Below are 24,564 nucleotides of genomic sequence, written 5' to 3'. Positions count from 1 at the left end.
CTTCTCGCTCATTCTTATTTCAACAGGCTCCTTAATAACAGAATTGCAGTATGTGGAAGCATGGACAAAATTTTTATTTCATCGAACAGTATTTTATGGTTGTCTGCGAGGCAGTGTTCCGCAATTGCCGATTTCTCTAGTTTTCTATTTTTAATATGCCGTTGGTGCTCTGCACAGCGGTTGGAAACGGTACGAATGGTTTGACCTATATAACTGCTTCCACACTCACAGGGGATATTATACATTCCAGGAACCCTGAGGCCGAGATTGTCCTTAACAGGGTGCATCATCTCCTTAGCTTTCTTAGGAAGACGAAAAATCGGTCTTATACCCCGTCTACCCAGGACTCTTCCTATTTTGCTGGACATAGCGCCACAAAAAGGAAGAACCGCAATCGGTGTTTCATCCTGTGAGTGTGCAGCATTTTCACGTTTCCTTCTCTTGGAGAACGCTGCCTTTATTTATATCGCGTGCACCATAGCCATTCTTTCGAAACACGTACTTCAGATGGTTAATTTCGGACTCCAAGTGGTCCTCGTCAGAAACTGTATTTGCTCTATATACCAACGCATACCGACGCATAACGATTTATACCTTAACGCACAGAGTTTCCATAACACTGTTTATAAGAGAGCCGTTTTGAACTCTTTGGTATATAGAGAAAAAACTGTTTCTGACGAGGACCACTTGAAGTGGAGGAAATTGGCACCTAATGAAATCGATTTCTTCAAAACGTTTGAAGGCAATAGGATTTGTATAAATCAAAATTATAAACAGTTCAATAAATCTAAAACTTTAAATATGCGTAACGACATTTGTTACTGTTAAGAGGAACCACGGATATTTATGGCGTAGTAGGACGTAACAGTTACATGAAAATCATCAATCATTACAATTATGGTACAAAACACTGAGATCATCAGTCACTGCGTTTACAAATTTCTACCAACAATGCTGTATTTCGACATGCACCGTATTCCAGCAGCTAGAAGGGTTGCAGCTTCGGGGTTGTTTGTACAAAATTTTAAATGTAATGACAGATTGTCAGTGTTTTGTACTATAATTTCTTTTAATGACTGATGATCTTGATTTAAGTATTACCTGCTACTAGGCCAGAATATCAGTGGTTCCTCGTAGTAGTAATAAGTGTCCCGTCTCTCTTCCTTCCTCATTTTAAAGTTATATATACATAATACTCAATTTATAATTTAATTTTGCCGTGTACTATTGCTCTTAACGATTTAGGTTGATATTTATTTACTGGGCTATTCCGAAGTGTGGCAGTTTCCTATGTTCAAATTCCAGCAGCTTTGAGTGCCGCAGCTAATACCTTGTTAGTACAGATTTCGTCCCTTTTATTAACAATATTTTTTACTCGAATATATAGAAAGCAAATAATACACTCCTGGAAATTGAAATAAGAACACCGTGAATTCATTATCCCAGGAAGGGGAAACTTTATTGACACATTCCTGGGGTCAGATACATCACATGATCACACTGACAGAACCACAGGCACATAGACACAGGCAACAGAGCATGCACAATGTCGGCACTAGTACAGTGTATATCCACCTTTCGCAGCAATGCAGGCTGCTATTCTCCCATGGAGACGATCGTAGAGATGCTGGATGTAGTCCTGTGGAACGGCTTGCCATGCCATTTCCACCTGGCCCCTCAGTTGGACCGGCGTTCGTGCTGGACGTGCAGACCGCGTGAGACGACGCTTCATCCAGTCCCAAACATGCTCAATGGGGGACAGATTCGGAGATCTTGCTGGCCAGGGTAGTTGACTTACACCTTCTAGAGCACGTTGGGTGGCACGGGATACATGCGGACGTGCATTGTCCTGTTGGAACAGCAAGTTCCCTTGCCGGTCTAGGAATGGTAGAACGATGGGTTCGATGACGGTTTGGATGTACCGTGCACTATTCAGTGTCCCCTCGACGATCACCAGTGGTGTACGGCCAGTGTAGGAGATCGCTCCCCACACCATGATGCCGGGTGTTGGCCCTGTGTGCCTCGGTCGTATGCAGTCCTGATTGTGGCGCTCACCTGCACGGCGCCAAACACGCATACGACCATCATTGGCACCAAGGCAGAAGCGACTCTCATCGCTGAAGACGACACGTCTCCATTCGTCCCTCCATTCACGCCTGTCGCGACACCACTGGAGGCGGGCTGCACGATGTTGGGGCGTGAGCGGAAGACGGCCTAACGGTGTGCGGGACCGTAGCCCAGCTTCATGGAGACGGTTGCGAATGGTCCTCGCCGATACCCCAGGAGCAACAGTGTCCCTAATTTGCTGGGAAGTGGCGGTGCGGTCCCCTACGGCACTGCGTAGGATCCTACGGTCTTGGCGTGCATCCGTGCGTCGCTGCGGTCCGGTCCCAGGTCGACGGGCACGTGCACCTTCCGCCGACCACTGGCGACAACATCGATGTACTGTGGAGACCTCACGCCCCACGTGTTGAGCAATTCGGCGGTACGTCCACCCGGCCTCCCGCATGCCCACTATACGCCCTCGCTCAAAGTCCGTCAACTGCACATACGGTTCACGTCCACGCTGTCGCGGCATGCTACCAGTGTTAAAGACTGCGATGGAGCTCCGTATGCCACGGCAAACTGGCTGACACTGACGGCGGCGGTGCACAAATGCTGCGCAGCTAGCGCCATTCGACGGCCAACACCGCGGTTCCTGGTGTGTCCGCTGTGCCGTGCGTGTGATCATTGCTTGTACAGCCCTCTCGCAGTGTCCGGAGCAAGTATGGTGGGTCTGACACACCGGTGTCAATGTGTTCTTTTTTCCATTTCCAGGAGTGTATGTTTAGTTTTTAATGGGCATTTGTCAAATAACGATAGTTTAAATTTATCTGTTGGCCTTTGGCGTTGATCTTGTCAAATAACGATAGTTTAAATTTATCTGTTTGCCTTTGGCGTTAACCATTTAGCCAGAGAAGTGAGTAATGACAGACTTGGTATACAATATTGTTTATACAACATAGCCATATTACATTACGCTAATAGGGTTAAACTTTATACGTTCAACGCAGTTCAGGTATTACCTTCTCACGACGGATCCTTTATGGCTTATTTGTAACTGTAGACCCAGTTCTTGCAGAAACAGGTCAATACTAACAGTTCGCTGTGGACAGCTGCCCAGACAGGTCTATCACAGATGTAGGTTGGGGAATTCCTACTCTGACCAAAGTCCTGTGAAAATTGCGCGCTTATCTGCCGTAACGCGGACACCCAAGTATCACATGGCTGAGATGTGGAATCTCAGCTCGTTGTACTGAATTTTCATCCTATGAAAATGTGAAGGATAACAGTCATGTTCTAGCCAGATGCGCATTAATTAAAGTAAAGGTGTGTGTGTGGGGGGGGGGGGGGGGGAGATGCTCGGCTGTATTGCGGCATAGTGTCTTCCTTTGGACTGCAGTGAGATCTGCCACATCTGCTAACATTCTTAAAAGTTCTTTTTTTGCCACGGTTGACCAATAGTCACAATTTGTTTCGCTAGGTGGTCCACCAACTCGTTATATGAGACACCAGAGTGGACCTTCATACATAATAATTGAACAGGTTTATGTCGGTCTTCTCACTGGTGGATTAACTGAATTACATCAAGCACATGTCGGACAGTGTTGGAGTTCCATTGCTGTTTTTCTAGGTTTTCCAGGGCACACCTCGAAACCGTGACAATAAGTACGTCGTCGAACTGGTTTGTCGCATGTCCAAGGGTCACACACCAAGGTAGTGATTCCCCACAGAAGTAAACAAAGCCAGCACCCCCCACCCCCTCTCATTTCGGAGCCGTCGGTGAATAGTTTGGGCGAGGACAGCAACGTTGATGCAATCAGATGGGAGACGCCAGTAGGAGAAGTGAATAACGGATCCTACCCTTCGGGATGACAGAAGATATTGGTCTGATAATTCAGTGCTTTGTATTTCTAGCTGAATGTAGAAAGCTGAGAGTCTTTCAGTATGAGGGGACCATACAGCTCTGCTATCTGTAACTCTGAACTAGTAGGGGTTATTGAAAGAGTTTTAGGAAAGTGTGGTTTGTCTGTAAAGCTGACTGCATATAGAACACTAGTGCGACCCATTCTTCATTACTGCCCGAGTTGTTGGAATCCTCACCAGGTGGTATCAAACGAAGATATCGATGCAATTCACAGGTGGGCTATTACCGATAAGTTCGACCAACAAGCAAGTGTTACAGAGATACTTCAGGAACTCAAATGGGAATCCCTGAAGGGAGGGCGACTTCTTGTCGAAGAACGCTACTGAGAAAATTTAGATAACCGGCATATGAAGTTGACCTCGGACGATCCTATTACCACCAATGTACATTTCGCCCAGGGACCATGAAGATAAGATAAAGCTCGTACGGAGCCATAAAGACAGTCATTTTTCGCTCGCTCTGTTTGGAAGAAAAGGGAAATGACTAGTAGTGGCACAGGGTATCCTCCGCCACGCAACGTATGATGGGCTGAGGAGTATCTGCGTACACTGCTGGCCATCAAAATTGCTACACCAAGAAGAAATGCAGATGATAAAGGGGTATTCATTGGACAAATATATTATACTAGAACTGACATGTGATTACATTTTCACGCAGTTTGGGTGCATAGATCCTGAGAAATCAGTACCAAGAATCACCACCTCTGGCCTTAATAACGGCCTTGATACGCCTGGGCATTGAGCCAAACAGAGCTTGGATGGCGTGTACAGGTACAGCTGCCCATGCAGCTTCAACACGATACCACAGTTCATCATGAGTAGTGACAGGCGTATTGTGACGAGCCAGTTGCTCGGCCTCCATTGACCAGACGTTTTCAATTGGTGAGAGATCTGGAGAATGTGTTGGCCAGGGCAGCAGTCGAACATTTTCTGTACCCAGAAAGGCCCGTACAGGACCTGCAACATGCGGTCGTGCATTATCCTGCTGAAATGTAGGGTTTCGCAGAGATCGAATGAAGAGTAGAGCGACGAATCGTAACACATCTGAAATGTAACGTCCACTGTTCACAGCGCCGTCAATGCGAACAAGGGGTGACCGAGACGTGTAACCAATGGCTCCCCATACCATCACGCCAGGTGGTACGCCAATATGGCAATGACGAATACACGCTTCCAATGTGCGTTCACCGCGATGTCGCCGTACACGGATGCGACCATCATTAGGCTGTAAACAGAACCTGGATTCATCCCAAAAAATGACGTTTTGCCATTCGTGCACCCAGGTTCGTCGTTGAGTACACCATCGCAGGCGCTCCTGTCTGTGATGCAGCGTCAAGGGTAACCGCAGCCATGGTCTCCGAGCTGATAGTCCATGCTGCTGTAAACGTCGTCGAACTGTTCGTGCAGATGGTTATTGTCTTACAAACGTCCCCATCTGTTGACTCAGGGATCGAGACGTGGCTGCACGATCCGTTACAGCCATGCGGATAAGATTCCTGGTATCTCGACTGCTAGTTATACGAGGCCGTAGGGATCCAGCACGGCGTTCCGTATTACCCTCCTGAACCCACCGATTCCATATTCTGCTAACTGTGATTGGATCTCGACCAACGCGAGCAGCAGTGTCGCGATACGATAAACCGCAATCGTGATAGGCTACAATCCGACTTTTATCAAAGTCGGAAACGTGATGGCACGCATTTCTCCTCCTTACAAGAGGCATCACAACAACGTTTCACCAGGCAACGTCGGTCAACTGCTATTTGTGTATGAGAAATCGGTTGGAAACTTTCGTCATGTCAGCACGTTGTAGGTGTCGCCACAGGCGCCAATCTTGTGTGAATGCTCTGAAAAGCTAATCATTTGCATATCACAGCATCATCTTCCTGTCGGTTAAATTTCGCGTCTGTAACACGTCATCTTCGTGGTGTAGCAATTTTAATGGCCAGTAGTGTAGATAAAGATGTAAACGTATCTAGTATCATGGACGAAACAATGAAGATGCTGAAGGAGAGGATAAGCGGTATGTGCTGTCAAATAATAATCATGCCTGATGTCGTAGGCATTGCTGTCACTAACGCCACCTACTGCTGAAGTTGTTTTCTGTGTACAGTGTTCAAATGCGGATGTCAGTTGGGCACTCCCAGTGTTGTGGCGTAGTAAGTGTCAAGATACTCTGTATTGATTTTAATGTATGTGTTATTCGCTTTACTACGTTGTCCCAATGTTCCCTTTCAATATTTGGTCTTTTATTCCGCGTTTCACGTCACAGATCCGGTGATGGCGTTCCCCCGAAACGAATCGCGAGATGATAAAATATAGTTACTTCGGCAATCGATACAAGTGTTTTACCATTAAATACCTGTCTTTTTTTTAAATTGCGATGGAGCCCGTTTTCTGTGGAGTGAGTCGCTTGCTGTCGCAGGTCGTGCCGATGGTTGGAGAAAGCGTCGCTTTCGAGGACGGACCTCACTCCGTACAGCTTCATGCTGCGGGCCTTGCGGAGAGATGAGAAACGTCGCCGCTGTTTCTCTTCTGTGGCCTTCATCATGCAGGTATAGTAGCAAGTTAATATTCTCCAGAATATGATCTTCCTGCGCTGCCAATGTTCCGTCCACTCTTTAGGCTTCCCTGGAACTGAGCAAGGCAGAATTGCTTGGGAACCTCGTCGTATAAACTGGCACCTCCTCAGACTTCTCGAAACGGTACTTTTTCAGGCTGATTTTGATTTAAGCTGCGAAAGATTTAAATCTGGTGAGCCGTGTGCGGCTCACGTTGGTGCCGTTGGTAGGTTGCCATCACGTAATAGGGATAGTGGCGTCTCGTTTTCTTCTTCTGTTACTGGCACCACTACATTTGCTTGCGTTGTCTGTCTGCGAGTGGCAGCAGCAGCGTTTATCGATATCTAGTACCCGCACTATCTTTGGAAGGGCGTGAGGTGTCTTCCGGGTGGAGTGTGTCAGGAGTTCGGTTGGGACGGAGCAGCAGAGAGTGGCAGCGCGAGGACATGCCGAGATCGCTGGCGGCACGCAACCAATGCCGGATCGAGGGGCTATAGTTGCGAGGGCCACAACCTCTTTGTCCACTGGACCCACCACGTTGAGTTGAGTGAACATTAATCCAGAAGTGAAACCTCCACTATTTTGTGATCACGCTATTTGTTCGTGCGTTGCTGCTTGCAGGGTCGCCGAGAGGCGAACAGCAACAAGTGGAGCGTGTCGAGTTGGTGGAATCTATTAGCCATCTTCTAATGGCTGTTATTAGTTTTGAATTTTGTGTTATTATTTGGTGAAGTGCAACCAGCGGGATTTTACTGCCTAGTGGCCACTAACGCTCCAGTTACCTGCCATGGGGTTAGCGTATTTTTTTGGCAGTGTACTTTTCCTCGTCTCGCCCATGCTGTCTGGCATGACGTGTAGTTCGACAGCCTCCTTGATTGCGGTGTGGATTGTGGTTTCTTTTGTCTACTTTGGTTGTAGTGGTTCCTTCTGCCTTTCGATGTTTTAAACACCAGATTCTGAAGACGCAGCGCTGTCTAGCACTTCGCCCTCGCTTGAATTATTCCATCGTTGTACTGGTTATCACACGTTAGGTGGATTTTTGTAGGAGCAATGATCGACGTTTAAATTGTCCCTAGTTTGAGTTGCCATCCTGTCAGGTGAACATAACTCTTGGCTGCCTGTCTCCCCGCTTACGCAGCTGTAGGGACTTTTCTCATGTCGATCCTTGGAGCACTGTCTGTGGACCACTCCCCCTTTTTTTATTTGGTCTGATTGTGTCAATTGTTTGAAAATAATTTTTTGTTTAAATTATTCCTATTGCTTGTGGCCTGCAGCCGACAAATAATTTTGAATTCTTTCTTAATAAGGCCTTCAGCCGCCAGTGTAGCTTGTGTTACGGTCATTATTTTAAAATGATTGTTTAAAAAAATTATTTCCTTATATAAAGTGTATGTGTTAACTGTGCAACCAACGGTAACTGATTAGGCCCCGTCCACACCTTTTCCTGCTTTCCCTAAGTCCCACGTTTCATCTGGGCTGTAGGATGATTGAAGAAGCGAGCGACGTTGCGTTTGGCGAGCGTCTCCTCCTCAGTCGGTGACGTGTGACTGTACACATTGTCATAATGGAGCATTCAGGTATCCGCGACCTGCCTTCAGACGCGTCGGATAGTAATCACCAAATGTTCCATGTCATGTGACACTCAGCACCTTGTCTTTTGATCTCAGGATCGTACGCAACATCTGTTTTGTCACGCCATCCAAAAGATTTGGACTGATCTCCAAATATTCCAGTAGTTCACGAAAATTCGTGACACGTTGTTCCTTCGGCTTGCCCCTTAAAAAAACCTTTGGCACTACTTCCACACACATGTTGCACGTATACTAATCATCATTGACAATTAACTACACTGTGGATTCCACTAAATTCAACTCTTACGCTATCAGATGAATATTTAACCGAGAATAACAGTTCAGAATTTCTCTGACTTGAGCCACATTTTCATCAGTTCGGGTCGATGTCGAATGCCCAGCGATTTCTTGATCTATAACGTATTCCCAGTCACCTCTGAATTCTCTACGATACACAAAAACGCTGGACATATCTTTGTCCTTCTAAGTCTTGCCTATCTTATCGGAAATCATTGTAGGAAATTTGTTCATTTCAGTAAAAAATGTGATCGAACAACGTTGCTTCATTGTTCGTTATATCTTGACTTTTGACACGAGCAATTCTCACACTAGTAATTTACACATTGCATAGACTCGGAGCCAACGGGTCCCAGTCTTCTAGAATGCAAGACATACGCCATCACCGTTCCTGGCCATACGGCCTCCTAAAAACCCTCTTTCCCATTGTCTGGGATAACCCATTCCCGCCATTTATTGGACACATACTGTAACACGAATTTTAAGATACGGAATGAATTACAGATTTGCCGTTGAACAAGCAGCACTATGTGCTCATTAGCAGAGAAAGAACCTGATGTCAAAAATCAAATACACTCCTGGAAATTGAAATAAGAACACCGTGAATTCATTGTCCCAGGAAGGGGAAACTTTATTGACACATTCCTGGGGTCAGATACATCACATGATCACACTGACAGAACCACAGGCACATAGACACAGGCAACAGAGCATGCACAATGTCGGCACTAGTACAGTGTATATCCACCTTTCGCAGCAATGCAGGCTGCTATTCTCCCATGGAGACGATCGTAGAGATGCTGGATGTAGTCCTGTGGAACGGCTTGCCATGCCATTTCCACCTGGCGCCTCAGTTGGACCAGCGTTCGTGCTGGACGTGCAGACCGCGTGAGACGACGCTTCATCCAGTCCCAAACATGCTCAATGGGGGACAGATCCGGAGATCTTGCTGGCCAGGGTAGTTGACTTACACCTTCTAGAGCACGTTGGGTGGCACGGGATACATGCGGACGTGCATTGTCCTGTTGGAACAGCAAGTTCCCTTGCCGGTCTAGGAATGGTAGAACGATGGGTTCGATGACGGTTTGGATGTACCGTGCACTATTCAGTGTCCCCTCGACGATCACCAGTGGTGTACGGCCAGTGTAGGAGATCGCTCCCCACACCATGATGCCGGGTGTTGGCCCTGTGTGCCTCGGTCGTATGCAGTCCTGATTGTGGCGCTCACCTGCACGGCGCCAAACACGCATACGACCATCATTGGCACCAAGGCAGAAGCGACTCTCATCGCTGAAGACGACACGTCTCCATTCGTCCCTCCATTCACGCCTGTCGCGACACCACTGGAGGCGGGCTGCACGATGTTGGGGCGTGAGCGGAAGACGGCCTAACGGTGTGCGGGACCGTAGCCCAGCTTCATGGAGACGGTTGCGAATGGTCCTCGCCGATACCCCAGGAGCAACAGTGTCCCTAATTTGCTGGGAAGTGGCGGTGCGGTCCCCTACGGCACTGCGTAGGATCCTACGGTCTTGGCGTGCATCCGTGCGTCGCTGCGGTCCGGTCCCAGGTCGACGGGCACGTGCACCTTCCGCCGACCACTGGCGACAACATCGATGTACTGTGGAGACCTCACGCCCCACGTGTTGAGCAATTCGGCGGTACGTCCACCCGGCCTCCCGCATGCCCACTATACGCCCTCGCTCAAAGTCCGTCAACTGCACATACGGTTCACGTCCACGCTGTCGCGGCATGCTACCAGTGTTAAAGACTGCGATGGAGCTCCGTATGCCACGGCAAACTGGCTGACACTGACGGCGGCGGTGCACAAATGCTGCGCAGCTAGCGCCATTCGACGGCCAACACCGCGGTTCCTGGTGTGTCCGCTGTGCCGTGCGTGTGATCATTGCTTGTACAGCCCTCTCGCAGTGTCCGGAGCAAGTATGGTGGGTCTGACACACCGGTGTCAATGTGTTCTTTTTTCCATTTCCAGGAGTGTATATTGATGTAAATAAATGACTGGCATTTCAAAGCAATGCAAAAAAAGCATTGTAGAAAAACAGCTACTATCACCTGAAACGCAGGGTGCCTCAAAAAGATTCATCTGATTTCACAAGACTGTATATTCTTCATGAATTAAGATAGAAACGTCGGGTGAATTGTAACTTGGGTAATGGACTTCATAGTTTTTGTTTTCAAAAGAGCAGACCAATTTTACAAGGGTTTTTTTACACCTACGCACATACAGTCTTGGCATAGTTTTTACAACTGAGTTTGGAATCAAAATTTTCATTTATCTTCCAGAAATATTGAATGTGTTCTCCACGGAAAGCACGGAAAACATCCAGACGAGAGTCAAACTCATCCCTTACTTTTGTGAGTGTACCCGGAATTATTGCATTCACTGCTGCTGGTATGCGATTCTTCAATTCATCCAAAGTTGGCAGAAGGGGAGGACATACACACGGACACAACCACTTGAACTGGCAGCTTACAATTAGCGCTACGATGAAATTTTAGTTCCCATGTGCAAAAGTAAAACTCCCTGCAATTTTCCATCATCATTGATTTAGAAACCTTATGAATCTTTTTGAGATAGCCTGTGTCTGCATGGCACATCATCGAATGAAACAAGCGCAAAAGTTTGTCATTTGCTTCGATCCGAGTCTTTGTACTTTTACGGAACTAACTAGACTTGTCCAATGTCAATGAATTTGCTGGCTACGTGCCTGGCGAAAGCGTGGGCTGGTGTGGAAGATACTGTCTGCAGGTTGTAAACTACAACTGAGGCGGTTAAAAGCAAAGGGCAGTAAGCGACAAAACCATGATTCTGAGAAAAAAATCTTCGAACTTTATATCACATTTTAAACGGTATGTTCGTTTGTTACATTGTCTTTAATAACCATTATATTCAGTTGTTATTAATGAAGCTGTGCATAATAGATCAATGAATTAAATTCAAGATGCTGTGCTCCGTCACGTTTTTACCAATAACCTAGTTAGCACTTAAACTATCTGCCTCCAAAGATTCCCCTTACTTACGTTTGGGTCACATTAATATCAAGTTTTGAATGAACCACGACAATGTGATACAATATTCTGTATCATTTTCATTAATTACATTAGTCTATACACATAACTTATATTGATTATACATAGAATGGAGTGGACAAGGGAAATGAATAAACAATGTTACATACAGAAACATAAATTTCTAAGTAAATTCTTAGCATAGACACATACACATACTCCCAATTGTTTTTAATACAGAAAGTGCCTATGTGTTTGTTACAGAAGTCCCACATAACATCATCAGAAGTCACCACGCCATAATCAGTTGCGTGTTTGGTCTTCTACTTACTGATTATCTCCTATGTCATTTGGAAAGAGACGTTTTCGATTTGTGCTTAAGATATATGTAGAATGGATGGTAAATAAGAAGAAGAAACTGAAGTAACTGCTGCTGATTCTGATATTTCTCTGTTGTTATGGCAGGTAGCGACAGTACATGCAACCACATTGTCACTGAGCTTGGTAATCCTGGGTTTGATCGTCTTTAAGTTAATGAAGTCAAAATTCTTGTCATAATTGAGGGTAGTTTTATAAAACATTTCGTAAAGGAGTGGCTGGAAATCACGAACTTGTAAATGGTCTTCAGTGAGGCATGCCTAATGATATAAATGCAAAACTTAATGATGTTTGTTCATCATCTCCATTTTTATTAATATGTTCCTCTTCTTCTTAATGCTTTTTTTGCAAAAACAGCTTCTAATCCAGCAAATTGTAACGTACCGAAACACCTGATCACAACACGTTGCAAAACATTTTGAACAAGAGAGTGTATCTCTTTGGATCCATAAACAAAACACTTGTTATTCACTTAGGGGAAAAAGAACTTCTAAGCTGAAATCCCAATAAAAACTTTATCGCAGATAACCGGTTTCGTTAAAACTAAGATAGAATCTTCAGATCCGTAATAAAATTACAAGAAGTGCTACAAACTGTTATACAAATAATGCTACATTAATCCATAGAAGAACTAAATGGCAGCATACCTTCATAAAAGTTATTACAAACATATTGTGCCAATTACACACAAAATCTTTCCCTTGAATTTCCAGGTACATAAAGCATGAAATGTGCTATGCATTGGCACGTCAAAATTAAAATTACTATGTTCATCACAGTTCGCCAAAATATCGTTCCCGTAACAACATATGATGCTTGCCAGGTCACCACAAGACTGATAACAACCAGCCTGTGAGACGAACTGACCACAATCACAATAGGTGTCGCTGTAGTATATAGATTCTATCAGTATATGTCAAATATGTAATTAAAACCAACCATGATTCCGAATACACATACATAAGTAATTCTGAAATGTTTATAAAGTACTTTGGATGATTTCTTCAAGACAGGACACAGCAAAGAAACCCTACGCATCATATTTACCATATTTGAGTTATATTATTACAAAACTACAAGTACTTTTTTAGGATAGAGTCTAACTTCTGTTTCTAACTAAGTTTTAGAAAAATATTTTTCTTTTTAGTAACTATGTTTGTCGGTCATTCAGCGATGCTGTCAAAAAAAGGTAACTGGCACAGGATGTTTGTAGTAGCCTTTATGAAGGTTTATTGTCATTTGGTTCTTCTATGGGTTAATGTAAAATTATTTGTTTAGCTATTTTTAGCACTTCTTGTAATTTTATTACATGCTAACTTAGTTTTAACGAAACCGGTTATCTACAATAAAGTTTTTTATAGCGACCTCGGCGAAGTTCTTCTCGTAAGTAATCAGTACAGATCGCCTCTTCGAGCTCACTATGAGTAAATTAATTTCTTGTTCAGTAGTTCTTAATATAACTTATAGGAAATAGTTCAAATCACTACATATAGCAAAATCCCTTTGCAACCACATAGATCGATTCTTCCACTACCATATGGTGCACATGTCTCCAAATATCCGTTTTTGTCAGTTACACCACTTTGCTTGTAACCGCCACAATGGTTTACAACGTACTGCGGTCACGTAGCGGTTTTTTTTTTTTTTTTTTTTTTTTTTTTTTTGGGCGCTTGTAGTCTGTCAAGCAAGAAGAAACCTCTACTTGGCCTGTAAAATGAATTTAGGCTACAACGCATGCGCGCCGCACGAGATTTTGAATATTCTCTCTCCCTCATATGGTCAAGGCCTAGTCGGTCTTAATCGCTTGAAGTTCATACATTTTTCTCACTAAAATGTGCCTCGTTTTAGTACTTACAAATTGTAAAATTGACGTTTCTGTAAGTTTTACTTCATAATTTTGTGAATTTTAACAGCGCAAAATTAAAAGTTAAATCATTTTGTTTTTGTGACCTCCTTACTACGAGACTACTGTGCTAGTGAGAGCTAAGTTTAGATCGAATAGTAAACGTAATTAGCTTTTACATAATTTTTACAAAAGTCAGTTTCCTTCATTGCTCTCAGGGAAAATTTTAAATTACTTATGTTCCCACATATTCCCCCAATTTTCCTGTATTCATTGAGTTGTATTATTGTATTGAATTTGCCTACGTGGCCCATATAGTTACCATTGTTAAGTATTTCTTTTAACTGATACTTATTTTCCAGGTTTAATACCTCTTGAAGTTGTCTCGTCAGGTACTGTTTTTATTTTACTTGGTTCATTTATTTAATTCAACCTGTTATATAGGCATAGTTTTTGAGTATAGTCTTAACGTTTTTACTCTATTCAACTTTTAACATTTAAAATGCAGTACGACCACACTCTCAAAACTGATATTTACTGTATGTTACCTCGGATTCTTCGATTTTCCTGCATTTATTCATTTCTGTTTATCTTATTGATACTGCTTAAGTTCTTCATATATTCTGTAGTTACAATTGGTAATTCTTTCTTTTAATTGGTTTGTATACCACTCTTCATGTTTTATACCTCTTGAAGTAGCTTTGTCAAGTACTAATTTTATTTTTTTATTGATTTTTTGTATTAACATGAAGTGTTATGCAGGCAGGTCTTTTTTTGTTTTGTGTTAAAGTTTTCCTATTTACTCACTTTTTATTTGTTTATTGTTCAACTTTTTACTTTTTGCATTGCATTACCACCACACTGCCAAAGATATCGTTTACTGTTCGTTTGTGCTTCAGTGTAGATGTGTAAGTTCTTTTCCAATGTCGTTTACAAACATTGTAACGTCTTTGGCGACAACAGTCAGTAAATGTCTGATGATGGCCTCGTAAGCCGAAAGCCGGTTAACACAATAAATTAATGCTGTGGAACAAAAGCAAACTAGCTCTTTTCATAATTTACGAAATAAGATAATTTTAAAAATCTGACCGACTAAGCTGGTAGCATAAGAGGGCGAGAATACACGAAAATAGCGCGGCGCGCATGCGCTGTAGCTTAGAAGGCTTTTTAGGCCAATTTAAGTTTCCCGACGCGATAGATTACATGTGCCCTATATGGTGTTAAAAATGTCGACTGCTTTAAGAGGTAGTAGTACTCATCCAAATAAGAAAAATAAGTCCAATAAACATGGGTCCGGAAACGCGTACTTTCCGAGATAAACAAGTGTTTATAGGAAGGGCTGTACGACGCTCGGTTGCGGATATTAGCACAGCCGTTGCGTTGGTGCTCCATCAGATTTGTCGGCAGGTATTATAATGTCTTATAGTACTCCGTGTGTGTGAAATCTTATGGGACTTAACTGCTAAGGTCATCAGTTCCTAAGCTTACACACTACTTAACCGAAATTATCCTAAGGACAAACACACACACCCATGCCCGAGGGAGGACTCGAACCTCCGCCGGGACCAGCCGCACAGTCCATAACTGCAGCGCGTAGACCGCTCGGCTAATCCCGCGTGGCTCACAGTACTCTACCTACCATTAGGTGGTCTGCAGTCAGTTGTGTGACTCGAGTCGTGTCGTAGGCTGCGTTAGTTTTCGTTGTATTTGTGTGCCTTATTGTGCAGTACTATCAACTCTGGGTACGTATTATGGTGTTTTATTTTCTTCCAAACGCGAATTCACTTATGTATTTACTGTTATTGCGCTGTTATACGTACAAATGGTGCAGTACATTTACATTTTCTCTCTACCACCACTTGTTATCAATAGACAAGAGAAGTGGCGGATATGATATTCGGCTATGGTTTAGCAGATGGACGTAGCCTGCGGGCCCGTGTCCTATACGCAGAAAAATATCCACACTGCAGAATGCCCTCTGATAAGTGTAATGTGCTGCGAATGCATAGAAAGAAAGATCCCTTATCATTTAGCTGCCATATAGCAGGTCAGCAACTGGAAGCAGTTAATTCCATAAATTATCTGGGAGTAGGCATTAGGAGTGACTTAAAATGGAAGGATCATATAAAGTTGATCGTCGGTAAAGCTGATGCCAGACTGAGATTCATTGGAAGAATCCTAAGGAAATGCAATCCGAAAACAAAGGAAGTAGGTTACAGTACACTTGTTCGCCCACTGCTTGAATATTGCTCACCAGTGTGGGATCCGTACCAGATAGGGTTGATAGAAGAGATAGAGAAGATCCAATGGAGAGCAGCGCGCTTTGTTACCGGATCATTTAGTAGTCGCGAAAGCGTTACGGAGATGATAGATAACTCCGGTGGAAGACTCTGCAGGAGAGACGCTCAGTAGCTCGGTACGGGCTTTTGTTGAAGTTTCGAGAACATACCTCCACCGAGGAGTCAAGCAGTATATTGCTCCCTCCTACGTATATCTCGCGAAGAGACCATGAGGATAAAATCAGAGAGATTAGAGCCCACACAGAGGCATACCGACAATCTTTCTTTCCACGAACACTACGAGACTGGAATAGAAGGGAGAACCGGTAGAGGTATTCAAGGTGCCCTCCGCCACACACCGTCAGGTGGCTTCGGAGTATGGATGTAGATGTAGATAAGATGTTCGTCAGACTTTTCTAGCGTCTGAGGCACACACGTACCCTTGCAAAAAAAATGGTTCAAATGGCTCTGAGCACTATGGGACTCAACATCTTAGGTCATAAGTCCCCTAGAACTTAGAACTACTTAAACCTAACTAACCTAAGGACATCACACACACCCATGCCCGAGGCAGGATTCGAACCTGCGACCGTAGCAGTCCCGCGGTTCCGGACTGCAGCGCCAGAACCGCTAGACCACCGCGGCCGGCGTACCCTTGCAACTCGGAAGACTGATAGTGAAAGGCCCCACCCAGAGAACACACCTGAGATGGAGGTGCATATACTACGTTTGGTGAAGAAGCCCCTCGACCACCGTGCAGCAGCAGAAGGCATGTCTCACTCTCTAATCTGGGAGGAGGGGGGTGGGGGGGGTTATTCATGAACAATTGCTGTTCCCTTATCATCCTCAGGGCGTCCAGACCCTAAGGCCACAGGATCATCATGGCAGACGGCGGTTCTGTCAATGGCTGTTGCAGAAGAATCTACTGTTCACATCCAAGATTTAGCGTACCGATGAGGCAGGGTTCACAAGAGATGGTGCTGTGAATTTCCATAACCAGCATATAAGGAAGTGTAAATCCCCAAGCAATTCAGGAAAGAGGGCAGCAAGACCAACTCTCCATCAACGTATGGGCAGGCATACTTGGCGATAGATTTGTAGGGCCATACGTCCTACCACATAAGTCAACTGGGGCGAATTATCTGGACTTTCTCATTAATGGTTTGCCAACCTTGCATTGCAGCGACGAATACAAATGTGGTTCATGCATGATAGCGTGGGGGTGGGGGTGTGAAGGGGGAGGGGCACACCTCAGCCCGCTTTTTTTCCCAGACCTCAGGGGGGCACTTTTGGTTATGGGGCCACTTGAAGGAATTGGCCTACGCCGCGCCAATCAACGATGTGTAGACACTACAGGGATGGGCATTCAGTGCGGGCCAGCAGATACAACAATAACCAGGTACACTTCAAAGGGTGTGTCATTCCTTACGGCGGAAGGTAGAGGGGTGCATTGTCATGAATGGACGACATGTTGAACACCTCCTTTAAACACGTGTTTATCGCAGAAAGTCTGCATTTCCAGACCCATGGTTATTGGACTTATAAAGTATGCATTCTCGGGGACCCATGTGTGCTGGACTTATTTTTCTTGTTTCGGTGAGTACTGCCACCTCTCAAAGTATGCAACACTTTTGTTTGAACACCCTGTATATAGAATTGTTCGTCTAGACTTCCCCTAAACCACCATGGTACGTTATAAGTTATCATGTACACCCTGTATTCTGCTAAGAAATCAGGACCTACATGTCATGTGGATGCTCGTCGCTTTGTTGGAATGTGGTACGGGACGGCTGGGGAAGGAGCCATATGACTGACCGCTGGCGGTTGGCTTGTTGTCAGCGACAACAGCAATTTATAGCAGTCTTCACCTCCGATAATAGCTCCATAGGGTCAATGGTTCAAATGGCTCTGAGTACTATGAGACTTAACTTCTGAGGTCATCAGTCCCCTAGAACTTAGAACTACTTAAACCTAATTAACCTAAGGACATCACACACATCCATGCCCGAGGCAGGATTCGAACCTGCGACCGTAGCGGTCGAGCCGTTCCAGACTGTGGCGCCTAGAACCGCTCGGCCACCCAGGCCGGCTACGGTCAATGTGTTATGTGTCCAGCATAACGCTTCAGTAGCCATACTGGAATATGAAGGCGAGCCGCCCACGGCTACGATGAGTGTTTCATTAGTCAGTGCCCAGCGATCGGCGACAGATCACGTTGTCAGGTACGTTTCGCTTATCTTGGTCTACTAAGCTGGCCAAAGAGTCAGAAACGATGCGTAACACATGCATGATTCGGTTTATCAGCATTACAATGATTGATTATTTGTCTTCTAGAAGGCAGAATATCACCTCGTCTTCTTGGAGTGGATGGGACACGGTAATTTGAAAATTCCACTATAATTAGCTGTCGCATGCCAAGCTGGTAAACTGTGTACCCACTCTCGAAGAAACTGAAGAAACTTAAGAAAACATGGAAGTTTGTTGCAATCTGTCAAACTGAAATAAACACGCATCCTAATAGGAAAGTAAGGAGGAACATTAGGAATGTCTTATTGTGTTTGAAGTCACTAAAAGCAGAGCAGAGGCTTGCATTGAACAAGTTTGGGGAAGAAAGTTGGCTAAGGCCACTTTAGAGGAACAATATCGTCATCGTCTTACGTGATCTAGGAAAACAGTGGGGAAACGAAATAAGGTAAATGGACGGAGATCTGACTCGCTCTTCAACTTACATGACACTTTGTCTCACTCAGTGATGTACGTTGAGGCTAAGAGTTCTCTGACTGGATACTATTAGACACAAGAGAATGTTGCAGCCATCACTACGTTTCATTACGAATGGGTGAAATAATTTTGAATTTCCATTGTGTCCCAAATATAAAAACTGATTGACAAAGGCATTCGGATAGCGAGAAGTCAGTAAGAGAAAAAGTGCAGATGTTTCTGCTGGCTGACTGGAATTAAATTAAAACTGATTAATTTTAAAACGCCACGTAATCTATCTGTATCATGAACGGATATCGTTCGTATCTTAAGGTCCGTAGATGTTTGGAAAATTATGCGAATTGTAGAAATAGGGATGGTGAAAGGTTTCACCTGCTACTAATGACATAAGGAATAGGTACCGAGAGAAATTAAATCGACATATGATTGATGAGTACCGCGTGCTGAAGGCTGAAAATAAAACAAAAATTCACGGAAAAAATTAAAAGAAACAGCATTCTCGGAATCAATGAATCAGCTGCGATTTCTCGAGAAAGACAAGGCGATGTTTTCAGCACCTGTTTACTGAATGAGGAAGATATGGAAGTATACTCATAAGCCGCTACAGCTGACGTATATTGACAGTTTGACATCTAGTGCTTTCTTAGACGAGAAGCAGTTTGAAACCTGAAGAAATTACATTACCTTACGCTACTGCAAGTAACTGTGTCATTTTTTTAGCAATTCATTTGAATAAATCTGCAGAGCATCACATATGAACAGAAATGTTAAACGTGAATTTACAGCGGCAGATGGTGCACCTATTCTTAAAAAGTCTAGCTTGGTTTGTGCAGTGTGTAGAGCATGTGAAAAACTTTCTCAAAATACTCGCGTAACTCATGATGTTAGGAATTTCGAAAACACGTAGAAGCAAAACATGGATGAGACAAAAGTAATTACTTTTCTTTCTGTTACTGCTACGGTCGCAAGTTCGAATCCTGCCTCGGGGATGGATCTGTGTGATGTTATTAGGTTAGTTAGGTTTAAGTAGTTCTAAGTTCTAGGGGACTGATGACCTTAGATGTTAAGTCCCATAGTGCTCAGAACCATTTGAACCATTTTTGATTGTGTTTTACAATTTTGATAAATCGTAAGAATGAGATATTGTAACGAATGCAGCTGCCGTATAATTTTCTTTTAAGTGTACGACCAGTTTCGATCAGCGACTATTTTCTAGTACCTGTTGTACAACATTGTCCTTTATCTATAATGTATTGGGTAATGGACTCTGACCTAAATCTGTCGTACAATTAAAAATAAATCATATAGCAGCTTCATGTGTTACAGTGTGTCATTTCTACAGTAAAGGGATTTCTATTTCATTTGTGAAGACATGATTCACGTTTGTCTCCAGTACCAAGATTACTTTTTACTACGCTGTGCAATAAAACACAATGTTACTCACAAAATACGTTATCCCTTTCGCTAATAAATTTCACAGTGAATCTAGAATAGCGTTACTTACTTCCTACAGTGAACGTTCAAACAGGATATTCTGGTGGTGTGTCGTTCTTTTATTTAGCACTGTAGAAACGAATTTCTGTACGATCTGTTTTGCCTGTTAAAACTAGAAGATTCTGCATTTAAGGAGGAGTCATTGTCCTTCAGCTATTCTAGTTCCTTCGTGTAGCTTTCAAGAACTTTTCCAGTCAACAACATTAAATCCCCTTACTCAGTAGATAAAAGCTTTGTAGGTATTCCTATCTTGCTATAGTCTACTGTGTTGATATAATGGCTGGCAGAAAAACATACTGAGGTTTACAACAATGTTAAAATAACAGGAGTTTAAAATGAGCGCTAGCAAATCTAAACTCTTGGTGGCCAGCATATATATAACGAAGATCAACTACATATGATTCAAATCCAATTAAGAACTTATTTTTTGAAAAAAGGGGAAAGAAATATTGTGGCTACGACAGATGTCAAGGTGGAGTTTCTTAGAACATCGACAGCACTTAGAATCACTGCCAAAAAAGCTAGGTTGAACTAGACCTACGACCTGTCTTCCCTCTGGCTGGAAAAGAGTTTTTAGCTATGATGAGAAATGGACAACTTGATAGGCCCTGAATAGACTAAGATCTGGAGTTTGCAAATCAAAGGTTACTCTGATCAACATATATTTGGTGAGACCGCAGAGAAGACCGGACTGTTCATCATATGCTTCAATGTCTATTGTATCCAGCCTCCTTCATAGAAGATGAATTTTATCAAGGAACAGAAAATGCACTTTTTCCAATGGCCTAGTTTTGGGCAAAACTAATACAGTCATAACTGTGTATAATATGTATGTTTCTGATACGAGATTAAATAAAAAAATATAGTCATTTTGTTTTTCCTTCTGTGGAGATACTTGCGATCTTTTACTGCTCAGTCTCACAATGACACTTCCTCCCCATCTCTTCACACGCGCCGGCCGGGGTGGCCGAGCGGTTCTAGGCGCTTGTCTGGAACTGCGCGACTGCTACGGTCGCAGGTTCGAATCCTGCCTCGGGCATGGATGTGTGTGACGTCCTTAGGTTAGTTAGGTTTAAGTAGTTCTAAGTTCTAGGGGACTGATGGCCTCAGATATTAAGTCCCATAGTGCTCAGAGCCATTTGAACCAGCCATCTTCACACGCCAGCAGCTGAGCGGTCAAGTGCCATGCGAGGAGCTGTATCCGATTCCCCATATGGCTGTTCACTTTCCTTAGTGGGCTGACTGGAACTGGATGTACTCAGTCTCATAAGAACAATTAAAGAGGTGGAAGGACAAGGCACATTTGCTCCGGCTTGGAAAAACTGAGCCACGGGTGGTAACACATCTGAAATGTAACGTCCACTGTTCATAGTGCCGTCAGTGCGAACAAGAGGTGACCGAGACGTGTAACCAATGACACCCCATACCATCACGGCGGATGATACGCCAGTATGGCGATGACGAATACACGCTTACAATGTGCGTTCAACACGATGTCGCCAAACACGGATGCGACGATCATGATGCTGTAAACAGAACATGGATTCATCCGAAAAAATGACGTTTTGCCATTCGTGCACCCAGGTTCGTCGTTGAGTACACCATCGCAGGTGCTCCTGTCTGCGATGCAGCGTCAAGGGTAACCGCAGCCATGGTCTCCGAGCTGATAATCCATACTGCTGCAAACGTCGTCGAACTGTTCGTGCAGATGGTTATTGTCTTGCAAACGTCCCCATCTTTTGACTCAGGGATCGAGACGTGGCTGCACGATCCGTTACAGCCCATGCGGATAAGATGCCTGTCATCTCGACTGCTAGTGATACGAGGCTGTTGGTATCCAGCACGGCGTTCCGTATTACCCTCCTGAACCCACCGATTCCATATTCTGCTAACAGTCATTGGATCTCGACCAACGCGAGCAGCAATGTCGCGATACGATAAACCGCAATCGCGATAGGCTACAATCCGACCTTTATCAAAGTCGGAAACGTGATGGTACGCATTTCTCCTCGTTACACGAGGCGTCACAACAACGTTTCACCAGTCAACGCCGGTCAACTGCTGTCTGTGTATGAGAAATCGGTTGGAAACTTTCGTCATGTCAGCACGTTGTAGGTGTCGCCACCGGCGCCAACCATGTGTGAATGCTGTGAAATGCTAATCATTTGCATATCACAGCATCTTCTTGCTGTCGGTTAAATTTCGCGTCTGTAGCACGTCATCTTCGTGGTGTAGCAATTTTAATGGCCAGTAGTGTAGCTCTGTAGATCCATATATTACATAATTCCCTAATGTGTTTTGCTTCTACAACTGCAACAAGCTTTTTGTCTTATATATGCGCTTGTTGATCTTACTGTTACTAGTATCCAATGTTTATGGCACATTTTTTTAAATTTAATAACATTTACATTATGGTTCAGTTATGGATTTAATGTGTGACCTGACGATAAAATTCACTGTCACTATGTACAAAGTATTACGTTTGCTACTTGCAATTTGTTGGCTGCGAAGAATGACACTTGATATTGTATCTTAAACATGAGATTATGTCATTGCCTTATTTGGGTGACACGATGATTGATATTAATTACTTTATGCAATGACTTCTTATTATGCTACGCAAAAAATATATTTTACAAGGCATAATCTTTATGATTTATTTCGTTACCGTATTTTACGAAGTGGCGTCATGTAGGCTTGTTCCCTATATGCCATACTCAAAGAATGCTGTATTTTGATAGTAACCACACCACTGCACTGGTCTTGTTATCAGTTGTACACTCTGATTTCTTCTAATGACCCTATTGTAGTTCGTCATATGTTTTTACCGCGGAGGTATAATAAGAAGAGTTGTGAATAGTCATGGCATCACAAACTTGAATCCGACATCCGCCATTTGAGTCGCGCCAAACATTAGGCTAGCGGCTACAAGGGTAGCCGAGTACGTGTGGAGTGGACATGTGCTTGTTTTAGGTTAGAGAATTCCCTTCCTAGGCCCGACAAGACGCCTCCCGAGACGCGACAAGGTAGTAATAGGCAAAACGCAACAGGGAATAACAATATTAATGTGGTAATAGTAAACTGCAGAAGCGTCTATAGAAAGGTCCCAGAACTGCTCTCATTAATAAACGGTCACAATGCCCACATAGTACTAGGGACAGAAAGTTGGCTGAAACCAGATGTAAACAGTAATGAAATTCTAAACTCAGATTGGAATGTTTATCGCAGAGACAGGCTGGACGGTGAAGGGGGAGGCGTGTTTATAGCGATAAAGAGTGCAATAGTATCGAAGGAAATTGACGGAGATCCGAAATAATAATTTGGGTGAACGTCACGGTTAAAGCAGGCTCAGACATGGTAATTGGATGTCTCTATAGGCCCCCTGGCTCAGCAGCTGTTGTGGCAGAACACCTGAAGGAAAATTTGGAAAATGTTTCGAGTAGATTTCCCTACCATGTTATAGTTCTTGGTGGAGATTTTAATTTGCCGGATATAGACTGGGAGACTCAAACGTTTATAACAGGTGGCAGGGACAAAGAATCCAGTGAAACTTTTTTAAGTGCATTGTCTGAAAACTACCTTGAGCAGTTAAACAGAGAACCGACTCGTGGCGATAACATAATAGACCTTCTGGTGACAAGCAGACCCGAACTAGTTGAAGCAGTTAACGCAGAACAGGGAATCAGCGATCATAAAGCGGTTACTGCATCAATGACTTCAGCCGTAAATAGAAATATTAAAAAAGGTAGGAAGATTTTTCTGTTTAGCAAAAGTGGCAAAAAGCAGATTTCAGAGTACCTGATGGCTCAACACAAAATTTTTGTCCCAAGTACAGATAGTGTTGAGGACCAGTGGACAAAGTTCAAAACCATCGTACAATATGCATTAGATGAGTATGTGCCAAGCAAGATCGTAAGAGATGGAAAAGAGCCACCGTGGTACAACAACCGAGTTAGAAACCTGCTACGGAATCAAAGGGAACTTCACAGCAAACATAAACATAGCCAAAGCCTTGCAGACAAACAAAAATTACACGAAGCGAAATGTAGTGTGAGGAGGGCTATGCGAGAGGCGTTCAATGAATTCTAAAGTAAAGTTGTATGTACTGACTTGGCAGAAAATCGTAAGAAATTTTGGTCTTATGTCAGAGCGGTAGGTGGATCAAAACAAAATGTCCAGACATTCTGTGACCAAAATGGTACTGAAACAGAGGATGACAGACTAAATACCGAAATACTAAATGTCTTTTTCCAAAGCTGTTTCACAGAAGAAGACTGCACTGTAGTTCAGATTGTCGCACAGATGACAAAATGGTAGATTTCGAAATAGATTACAGAGGGATAGAAAAACAATTAAAATCGCTCAGAAGAGGAAAGGCCGCTGGACCTGATGGGATACCAGTTCGATTTTACACAGAGTACGCGAAG

The 24,564-nt window shown here is 43.7% G+C and overlaps 1 protein-coding gene across 1 annotated transcript in view; it reads left to right on the top strand.

Annotated features, from left to right (window-relative positions):
- The window catches only part of LOC126235496 (IQ and ubiquitin-like domain-containing protein), a 68,157-nt gene that overhangs the window by 6,880 nt on the left and 36,713 nt on the right, over positions 1-24,564 (top strand). The window contains exon 2 of the mRNA XM_049944215.1: positions 6,392-6,521. Within this exon, the coding sequence (XP_049800172.1) occupies positions 6,392-6,521 (130 nt within the window). The remainder of the gene's footprint in view (positions 1-6,391; positions 6,522-24,564) is intronic.

The sequence above is a fragment of the Schistocerca nitens genome, chromosome 2 (genome assembly GCF_023898315.1).
Source record: "Schistocerca nitens isolate TAMUIC-IGC-003100 chromosome 2, iqSchNite1.1, whole genome shotgun sequence".
In the NCBI taxonomy this organism is placed as follows: Eukaryota; Metazoa; Arthropoda; class Insecta; order Orthoptera; family Acrididae; genus Schistocerca; species Schistocerca nitens.
The sequence above is the reverse complement of the archived record's forward strand: the minus strand, read 5'-3'. Positions and strand labels throughout refer to the sequence as shown.